This window comes from Acanthisitta chloris, unplaced genomic scaffold (genome assembly GCF_000695815.1).
Source record: "Acanthisitta chloris isolate BGI_N310 unplaced genomic scaffold, ASM69581v1 scaffold13546, whole genome shotgun sequence".
In the NCBI taxonomy this organism is placed as follows: domain Eukaryota; kingdom Metazoa; phylum Chordata; class Aves; order Passeriformes; family Acanthisittidae; genus Acanthisitta; species Acanthisitta chloris.
The window spans coordinates 5225-16477 of record NW_008677035.1 but is presented as its reverse complement, the minus strand read 5'-3'; the positions used below and the strand labels follow the sequence as shown (position 1 = coordinate 16477).

The following is an 11253-nucleotide window of genomic DNA, read 5'->3' as shown; positions in this document are numbered from 1 at the left end:
TAGATTGGATAGTAGGAAAAAATTCTTCAGGAGAAGAGTTGTCAAGCAGCGGAACAAGCTGTCCAAGGAAGTGGTTGAGTCACCATCCCTGGAAGTACTGAAAAGCCATGTAGATGTAACACTTAGGGAAATGGTTTAGTGGTGGACTTGGCAGTGCTCAGTCAAGGTTTGGACTCAATGATCTTAAAGGTCAATGTAAATTACTCTATGACAAAACCTGGTTTAAGAAAGCTGCATTGAAAGGATACATAAAAAGAGCAATAATTTTCTTAAGCTTAGGTACTCAGACCAGGGTAGGACTAGATAAGTGCCAGAAGATTGACCCCAAAGGGTCAGAAATTTGTCACCAGGGCTAAGGGAGAGAGTGGGACCACTTCTTTGCTCAGCAGCTAGTTACAAGAGGCATCTGGATCTGGTGCTGGAGGATCTGGTTCAGGGCTTAGGAGTTCCAGCAGTGACAGGTTAATGGTTAGACTCAATCTTAGAGGTCTCCTCCAACCTTGATGATTCTATGATTCTGAGACCATGGGAACTGCATTATGAAACACACACTTAAGGGTCATAGAAGAAAAGACAACAGTCTCTCTCCTGCTTACAACACATCACAACAAAACTTCACATTGCATACCCTGGTTTATTTCCTAAGCCTTTGACAAACTAACAGGAGACATCCTGGAAAGTAACTCTGCTTGTTATTGCCAGATCTTGATTTCTCCAGCCCAATCACATGTTGCCAGGAGTGATGGCAAGACTGGGTGAAATGTTGCACTCACACAAGCTTCTTTATGTGCAGACAAAGTGCGAATAATCCTAGAAGTATGATAGTTGTAGAAAAACACTTTGCCATCTGAACTTCCTGTCACCAGAAGTGTTCCATCTGGAGAAAATTCACAGCCCACTGCAAATCCTTCCACCTGTGAAAATGAGTAACAGTGTGATTCCTGATGTTGATTAGAAAAGTTCATTGTCGTAAGCTGAAAATTAATATAGCACCAAAAAAAATACGTATCTTTAAATAAATATACACTAAAGACTTCTCCAGGTGTTTACTAAGACACAGCTATATCACAAACTGATTTAATCAAGCTATTATTTATTCATAGAGTCTTCTAATAACTATTTTCTTCAGAGTGCATATGATTCAAAACAGACTGACACACGGGAAAGAAAATGAAGCCAATTAATATCTATCACTGACTTATAATCAAACACTATTAGCAGATATATTAAAAAGCACAGACACTTTGCTATCTATCCTCCTTTTAAACTTGGATACTGAGGTCCTGGTGAAGCAGGATACCTTATGTCCTTCGTATCTTTTCTTTTTGTTGATCCGGTACGGTCGCTGAGCAGAAAACAAAGCCATGTAGTTCCCATTGGTCTGAGCAACAAACACAGATTCCTTTGGGTGCAGAGTCAGGCTTGGGCAAGTGTAACGCTCCTGAAAACAATTTTGAAGAAAGTTTTGTTGTATGAAACCAAAGGTTTGTTCAAATGATTCATCTTTTGACAGATCTGAGCCCCCATAAAGGCAAGGTATGAGTGATCACCATAGTACACATTATATAAAGATGCTTAACTCACTACAAACCACTGAAAGTTTTACATCAAGACAAATATTAAAGCAAATCTCTACTCCTCTTTCCTAGATATTGACCAAAATCCCATCCCTCTCTGAGCCATACTGCAGAAAGGTAACTCTAAGCACATGGTTCTCAATCCTCATCTTCCTGCCCAACAAAAACTGGAGTTTGAATGTGAAAGTGAATCCTCTTCTCCCACATCACTTCCTTCACAGCCATACTGTGCTTTCAATGCTACTTTGAACAGTTCTCAAATCCTCCAGCCTCTCAGTTCTGGCCACACTGACAGGAATAGGAAACACCTCTTTGAAAGAGACACCTTTCCCCACCATACTTAGAAGAAAAAGAAGGAAAAAAAAACCTAAAGGATCATTATTAGCCTCCTTATGACAGTGATGTAGGCTGCTGCTGGCTGTAAATGAATGAATATCTGCAGTAACTAAGACTTGGCTTTACTCTAGAGCTGCTATTTAAAACTGATTTAAGATTGCTTTCAAAACTCTGCATGGTGACCCCATCAGAAGTCAACTGCTCTCACAAAGCTTCCACCAGGTTCAAACCTCTTCTAGTTTCAGCCTAACCTAAAGACACAGTGCTGAATTTTGATGCCAGGAATACAAATGAAGAGAGTTTTGGCTATAGGAGACATCTGCATGTGAAGAACAGCAGGCTGACAGTGACCACTGGACTCCATGGGCTATGTGGTAGAATGGGAAGAACAGACTGGTTTGGTTGTGAAGGAGTGGGAAGGAAATTCTGGGTATTGTAAGGTATTGGGCACACTGCACGGTGTTTCTGGGGAGAAACTGGGTCTAACAGTATGGGACTGGAAAGTGCAATGCAATCTGCAGGAGCACTGTGCTGTTAAGCTGGGTATGCTGTAGTAATGGGCTGGTTTAGAGCTCTTAACTATTCATTTGTTAATGCAGACAAGCAATAGATCAAGTCCTGTTGGGATCTAATCTGTTTGAAGAGCTCAGGAGTCCTCTCCCACCTCAGAGGTTTCAAAGGTGAAATTCAGAAAAGGGAGCAGAGTTAGCAAAATCACCACCAAGTTTTGTTTATACACAGTGCAGAAGAGGGTGGGAGGAAGTCCATTTCAGAGATGCTGTAGTCATGAGAAGGGGAGGAAGATTGTTGATTTGTTTGTTTCTTACTCCTTGGGACTGAACCTGCCTGGTCTGTACTTTATATATTCACGGTTGGGTGTTTTTCTTTCCTATTGTCTACCCAAGATGTTGATAGATGCAGTATTGCACAAAGACATAACTGTGGAAATTAAACATGAACCAATCCCATTAAATCATCAACTACACACTCCTGTCAGCAGAGAACTGTTCATTTCAGCCAAAAAGCATCTATATCCAATCCAAGCATATTATATTACATAGGATATTAGACTTGGGTTTTCAAAAAAGACCCAGGGAGATGGAATTATCTATTAACTTCCTTGGTAATCTCCTTTGAAGCTGTCAGCCTTTCTAGACAATTTATTCCATTAAATGTCTTGCTTGGATAGATGACTGAGAGAAATACTGCACCTGCACTGATAAACACAAATTTTGCCTCTGTGGTTACACCACACCAGGTATCAATATACATGTATCAGGTTGCTATTACTATGTGAATATCAAACTCAATTTATCAATAACCCTCATTGCAGCTGATGAAAAATGTATGAAAAAAGTATGGGAAAAGAAACATGGCAACTATAGCAACTACTGCCATGCACCACTGGCAAACCAGAATGACACTGCTGAGTCCTTGCCTAAATATAGCTTAGATGTCAGTGAAATTAGCACTGAAATGTAAGTATTTTAAACACAAGGAGACCTTTCAGCCTTCAAGGTCATTTTTAAGACCAACTAAGTGTTAAGTGCAAAAATAAAGTCATCAACTTACATGAAGAGCATTTTAGACATCACACAATTATCTTCCCAAAAAAACAAAAGCTTTTTTTTTCACTACACTGACAAGGATGAAATATTAAATCATGACCCAAACAATACTAGTTGTTAATCTTACATGAAAAATCTGATTGGAGATTTTTGCAGCACTTTGGAAGTCCCAAGCAATGATGGTACGATCAGCTGAGTCCCGGCTTACTGCGTCTGTGCTCGTGAGAAATTCTCTTCCCTCAGGGAGAAAGAGTATATCCAAAGTCTGTTGCACTGCAGCTTTGTACACTCTTAGCACCTGGTGGATAAAAAAAAACTTGTTATTTTTTGACAGATTAGAACATGATAAACTATGTTAAATATACTCCGGGTGTGCAGCACAGGTTGGGATCTACCTGGCTGAGGAGCAGCTCTGTGGAAAGGGACCTGGGAGTCCTCATGGGCAACAAGCTCAGCATGAGTGAACAGTGTGCAGCTGCAGCAAAGAAAGCCAACAAGATGCTGGGTGGCATCAACAAGGGCATCACGAGCAGAGATGAAGAAGTCATTGTCCCACTTTAGTCAGAGCTTGTCAAGTCACACCTGAAACACAGTGTTCAGTTTTGTCCTTGCTATACAAAAGATGTGGAAAGGTGGGAGAGGGTCCAGAGAAGGGCAACAAAGATTATAGAATCATAGAATCAACCAGGTTGGAAGAGACCTCAAAGATCATCATGTCCACCCCTGCCATGGTGACTAGACCATGGCACTAAGTGCCACATCCAGTCTCATCCTGAAAACCTCCAGGGATGGTGAATCCACCACCTCCCTGGGCAGCACATTCCAATGCCTGAGCACTCTCTCCAAGATGACCAAAGGACTAGGAAGTCGCTATATGAAGAAAGTTAGAGAGAACTGAGGCTGTTCAGCCCTGAGAAAGGAAGGCCTAGGGAAGACTTTATCACCATGTTCCAGTACTTAATGGGTGGCTAAGGAGATGATAGAGATTCCCATTTTACAGAAAGTTACATGGAAAAGAGGAGGGGTGATGGGTACAAGTCACTCTTGGGGAGATTCTGATTCTACATGTAAAGTGGGTTAGATCCATGCAGAAAGGGATACTTGGCCACTGGAATCTGAGTATTTTTACAGCCTGGAAGTTGGCTTTTCATAAGTAAGAGATATTTTGAACTATTCTAAGGAATCCATGACCAATTTGAATTTCCTTTCTTTCCATCTTTCTTCACAAAATTCTGTATCTATGTTGTCTAATTTGAATTTTGCAAATCAATACTTTTGCTTTCTTTTTTCTCTGATTTGCCTCCAGTGTAAGAGAAACTTCAAGGCAAGTGGCCAGATCAAAGCAAACCATCTCTCTGAATATGGTGATCCTTGAAACTAGGACACTGGAAGACTCCTAGTTATTAATATCTAAATATCTCTCTCTCTCTCTCTCTCTCTCCCTCCAAGATAACTAAAACATAGCAGGCTCCACTTCCAACAGCATGTTCAGAGGTTAGTCCTTCTAATGTCACTAGAAAAACCAACAGAGCAGATAAACTGCTTGAAATGATTCCCAAAGTTATGAGACATTTCAGTGCCTACCTTACCCCTAATATGGCCAGTGACTACTGACTTCAGGGCCCAGACCTCTTCCAGGTCCTGTAAGCACACACATTTCAAAACCTGAATCAAACAACCAATTTTCAGGGGACACAGAGAAATATCCCAAATTACACCTCTGTTTCATACTTTCAGCACTAAAAGAAAAATCATTTCAAGTACCAAACACAGTATAAGATCTTGATTTCTTGCCTCAAGCTCAAAAACCTATGACTGGTGGGAAACATTCAAGAACTAGCTGATCCTGCTTTAGGGTAGTGATTTACTAGTTGATCTCCTGAGGTCCCTTCCAGCTCTGCTTCCTGTGATCTCTGCATGTAGATAGATAGTGGCAGCAGCAGCTGCTCCAATTGCTTTTTCACAGGCTCTGTGAAATATGTTGAGTTTTGAAACACGATGTTTGCGTTCGGCGAAGAACCTCAGCCAGGCAAGCACCCTACACACCCTGTAATAACAGCAACGAGATGCAACCCTGCAAGCCAAAAAAACTGGCAAACTTCTCAGCAATCTGCCTGCCTTTTTAAGATGGTGAATGTACAAATGTGTTGCTTGTTCCCATCAGATTTTGCAGCCTAAGAATCTGCATAATATACAAAGCAATTAAACTTCGTGAAGCCAAAAGAGAGATTTCCGTATTTATAGCCTCCACTTTCTCTATGGAGAAATCACCATGCATAGATATCTCGCCACAGAGTTATAAAAGGAAGTCCATAGTTCATTAGTAAAGTTGAAAATCAAGCTATTTTGAGGGAGCAAAAAAAGAAAAAAAAACCCCAAACTAAAAAAAAAATAAAAATAATCCACAAAATATAATAGCTGCCTGGAATGAGAGACTGAAAAGCATACAGAAACCTGACAGCTGTAGTAGCTGCAGGAGAAGAATAAAGTTAAATTGAGAGGAGTGGACACAAAAGGCTCTGCCACCCTGACAGGCTGAGGAGGCAGCAAACACCTTCTCAGAAGTGATGAGGCCCAGCCAGAGAGACAGCAAGATCAGAGCACAGAGCAGCACAACGTGGAGAAACAGGGACAGAGAAACAGAAACAAAGGGCAATTAGTGCTGGGATGTGAACAATGATATAGAGCAATAAATGATGAAGTTCCAAATGGTGATTCATGGGAGTGATTCATTAATATTTCCTTATTTCAAAGATGAAAGTCACAGACATTTCGGGTTGTCATCACTTGAAAAAAAATGTGAAATGTAGGTATGTATCCATATGCACATTGTGTCCAGCAGTGCTAAGGGGTTAGGATTTAGAATCATAGCATCATAGAATTTAAGGGCTGGAATGGACCTTAGCGATCATCTAGTCCCAACCCTCCCTGCCATGGGCAGGAACACCTCCTCACTAGATAACGTTGCTTGCTCAAGGCTTCATAGAATCATAGAATTTAAGGGTTGGAATGGACCTTACAGATCATCTAGTCCCAACCCCCTGCCCTGGGCAGGGACACCTCCTCACTAGATCAGGTTGCTCAAGGCTCATCCAGCCTGGCCTTGAACACCACCAGGGCTGGGGCAGCCACAGCCTCCCTGGGCAACCTGGGACAGTGTCTCACCACCCTTATAGTAAAAAAAAACTTTCCTCACATCTAACCTAGACTTCCCCTTCTTCAGTTTGAACCTACTACCTCTTTTCCTATCACTGCAGCTCCTAACATGGAGTCTCTCTCCGGCTTATACTTACTTTTAACAGTTTTTGGAACAGAAACAAACACCTCTCAAAGGGAAAAAGAAGAGATTGTGGAGTTGATAATATGCACATGCTTTTAATTTTTGCTGAAAACCTGTTGGGCTCCCACAGAAACTGCCATTATCAGTTTAAACACTTTCACTTCTAATCATTAATACTACTTGCCTGTCTGTTATTTCATAGGATATCTAACCAAATTACCTATGTATCTTAGCTTTGCCACAGGAAACTGTCCATAAAAATTAGTACAAAAGACCTTCTTTTTCTCTATGTTTGATACATACCCCAGAAAACTATGCTGCTTAATCTTCAGACCACATAGTAGGAACTGACTCAGAATAGCAAAAGAACACTCTGAATAGCAGCTAGGAACTTGATAGACATAGTATTTAAATTGTTCCATAAAGACAGCCTTCAAAAATAATTAATTGCAACACCCCTGCTCAGCAAAGTACTCATAATTAAAGCTGCTTTTGTTCTACCTTAGACAATTAATTCATGACATGCCTGAGGAACTTGTTTGGGGAAAGCACTGGTTTCCATACCCTGCTGGCTTTAGTTTCTTAATAACAGCTTCTGGTCTTTTTCTATTTGCAGGTTTATCACCCACAAGCACTGGAAAACCACAGTCCACTTCTTCACTCTAAGCATTTCCTGGACATAAAAGAATTCATTTCAAAGGGAGGCCTAATAGTATCTGGTGTCAACACAATCCAACATAATAACAAAGCTTACTCAGTAAGGCAAGAGTTCATGGCTGCAGGCACTCCACAAGAAAGGTAATTTAAGCAAATTAAATCAGTTTCAAACAGATTCTTATGCTTCTGCTGATTTGAAAGGCATGCTGTGATGCTGGATTCAAGGTATGTATTTCAGATGGGTGTTGTATAATACTTCTCTGCATAAAGCACATGCCATGCCTGGTATTTCGTTTGTCAAGGTATCTCCAAGTCTCCACACCAGCAATTCAGAAGATGCTACTTGGCCCAGCTCTGTGCTGGTCACCTGGAACCTATGTGCACTGCCCTTCCCAAAAAGCCCCTCAAGTTTTATGCAAGTGATGAGAAAGAAATGAGCTTTTCTAGTCATTGCCCTGGGCATTAGGAGATAAGATCCCAAAACAAATCTAACAGGACTACAGGCAATCTGGCTGGCGGTCAAAACCACCCTTAACCAGGCACTGCCATGGCTTCCAACCTGTAAAATTGGGCATATTTTGTCTTCCACTTCTTGTCCTACCTTTTTAGACTGTGCTTTGGCATGGAACTGCTTCTTCCTACTGGCATGTTGAGTACTTAATGCAATGGGGGACTGATTTAAGTTTCCTCTGTGAAACAGTACTGCACCATTACTAGTAATAAAAAGTGCATTTTAACTTAAAAGAAAGCTTATTTTGCAAAAAATAGAAGCCTTTTCTTCTACTGTAGAGAGAGCCATTTGTGTCAATCTATTCTAGAGACTAACCTGATGAGGCTGAAGACTATTTGCTTTTTGCTACATATTCACAACAAAAACCACAACCACATGACAAATCTGATTTATGTCTCCTATGCTCATCTGAAAACTATAATGGCAATTTTAACCAAAGCACATGACAATATCAGAACAGAAGGTCAAGAATGCTCCAGTCTTATACCTCTTAAAGTCTTTTAACATAAGATTTCCATATTTCTCTTTACGCAGTTGGGAAAAAAACCACCTTATTTTTCCTTACTACATAAGTTTCTTCCTGTTTGTAACTGCTGTTTTCAGAGACACAGCTCAGGATTATCAAGGGGTCTGGAGAATAGTTAAAAGGAAAGGGAGGCTGATTAAGGTGAAGACGTGTTTGACCTCAATCTCGTATTAATCTATAAGATTTTAGGTATGACCAATGTACACTGGGATGTTTTTTAAAGTCAATTTCAGATAGCTTGAGAAGGCACAAGAATCTTGTGATGGAAAGAGTCAACCATTTATTAGAAAGGTAGCTATTTTCCCTTCAGATTTTCTTATTTAAAATTATCTCCCCATCTCAGATAGAAGTGAATACCACATATAGGAAAGACACAGGAAGATAGAGAATGGCTTTTTCTGTGAGGAGCAATAATCAAAGACATTTTTGTTCCAAAAAGAGATGACAGAGGGGGATTTGAAAGAATTGGAAATAAATTCTGAGCAGCATGGAGAAGGTAAATCATAGAACCATCAAGGTTGGAGGAGACATCTAAGATCATCAAGTCCAACCATTAACCTGTCACTGCTGGAACCCCTAAACCCTAAACCAGATCCTCCAGTGCCAGATCCAGATGCCTCTGGAACACTTCCAGGGATGGTGACTCCACCACCTCCCTGGGTAATATTCCAGTGCCTGACCACCCTAGCATTTTCTTCTGTGTGTTTTGAAGCTGCCTTCTTCTCACCTGCAGTTTAATGCCTTACAATGGAAGAACAGAATATAATCTTCTGCCATGGCTGCAGGGAGAGGACTAGAGGGAATGGCCTTGAGCTGAGCCAGGGCAGAGTCAGATTGGATGTGAGGAGAAATGTTTTCCCTGTGAGGGTGTTGAGGCACTGGGATATTGCCCAGGGAGGTGGTGGAGTCACCATCCCTGGAAGTGTTCCAGAGGCATCTGGATCTGGCACTGGAGGATCTGGTTTAGGGTTTAGGGGTTCCAGCAGTGACAGGTTAATGGTTGGACTCAATGACCTCAGAGGTCTCCTCCAACCTTGATGGTTCTATGATTCTATGAAATGGGCTGAAACTGAAATGGCAATACCCTGACAGCTTCTCACTTGAATGCTGCTGCTCCAAAAGGAGGAATGTTTCATTCCTGGCTCATTTCAGCCGCTCCAGGAGCAGTTGCTCCAGGAGGGATTGTAAGCACAGACAGGACTACAATTCTCATCTGCAATACCACCCTATGAGGCTTCCAAATAAACACAGCAGGACTGCTCACTTATGTGCTACAGCCACATAAAATCTGCCTTCACACTCAGAAGGGACCCCGGATGCTAACATTTAAAACCAAATACCATTAACACAAGTACCAATTTAACCCCACCATATTTCTTTCAGCTTTTTGCCCATGGATTCAGTAAGGATGACTCCGTGAGAAGAATAACTTTAGTCTTCTAAAGCACTGAATAAATCATCTTATTTTAATTACCTTGTGCTTCCTAATACCACGAGCACATGACAATGTATTGGCTGTTTCTATAGAAACCAGAAGTGCAAGTAGCTCCACCAATTTCTACAGCCTTTTTTTCATATTTATATGCTATCCAGAGACAAATTCATTAGGGTCTCCTAAATACATGCTACTTAAAATGACTGCATCTCATCTGAAAGAAATTGCAATAGAATGTTTCCAAGGAAACAAATGCAATGTACTTGCACTCTATTAATTTTTTTTACTGAGCTTTAATGGCTTAGGCTTATTTCTTTATAACCTCAAGTATGGAGAAACAGCTCAACAACATAAAAAGCATCTCTGTCATTTTTTTTCTTTGTAAGCATAAAGCTGTAGATGATAGTTGCAAATTTGTAGCTAAACAACGGTCAGATTAAAAAACCAAGACGGAGAGGGGAAAAAACCCTGTTGTTACTCAGCCTTGACCTCTGTTAATAATAAAAATTCTGTAGGTCATTTCTAGACTAATTTTAAAAGCTAGAAATAACAGCTTCCACCCTTTTTTTTCTAGCTGATTTGTTCTGTATCTTATAAGACCTCAGTTTCAAAAATGGGAAATTCCGTGTGCATCTTCAAATCTACATTCTTAAATTTGCCTTGACTTTTGTTCATCTCTTTTCAAACTTTTCTTAAGTCCTGACAACATTTTGTAATTAATCCCAAAAGGCTGAGCCTTTTTATCCCTTTGTACTCTTCCTGTTTCTAGCAAGTCATTGCTATTTTTCCTGCAGAATATTCTATGCCTTGTTTTATTGATTGTGCCAGCACAATACTTTCTGTAACAAACATGTCCCAAAAATGAAATAAGAAATGTCTCAATTTAAAGCCATCCCTGAAGCACTTCATTAAACCCTTCCTAGTTGGTTTCTTTTCTGGAGATCTTTCCTTTAGCCAGTTTTCATGTTCTACAGTACCTGGGTTAGTCCCTGCCTTCTCCAACTTCTCAATTGCTCTATCAAAGTCCAACAGCATAAAGTGACTTAAAGTAAGTCACCTTTATGTTGCCCAGGGAGGCTGTGGCTGCCCCAACCCTGGCAGTGTTCACAGCCAGGTTGGATGAGCCTTGAGCAACCTGCTCTGGTGGGAGGTGTCCCTGCCTAGGGCAGGGGGGTGCGACTAGATGTTATATAAAGTCCGTTCCAACCCCTAAAATTCTATGATTCTATGAAAGTAAACTTCACACAATCAGCCTTTGCTCAACTCCTATAACCACTTTTAAAATTTCATTTATTTCTATATCTGTAAATAATCTTCCCTTCAAAGTCTGTTCTGTGTCTGTCAGGTCATATTACTGGGTCTC

The 11253-nt window shown here is 40.7% G+C and overlaps 1 protein-coding gene across 1 annotated transcript; it reads right to left on the bottom strand.

The window, feature by feature from the left end:
• Positions 1 to 692: 692 nt before the first annotated feature.
• WDR25 (WD repeat domain 25) lies at positions 693 to 5122 on the bottom strand (the record flags this gene model as incomplete). The annotated part of the gene is made up of 4 exons (XM_009076362.1): positions 693 to 914; positions 1301 to 1441; positions 3609 to 3779; positions 5066 to 5122. Coding segments are annotated over 4 exons (591 nt in total), but the record flags the coding sequence as incomplete, so codon positions are not given.
• Positions 5123 to 11253: the final 6131 nt, after the last annotated feature.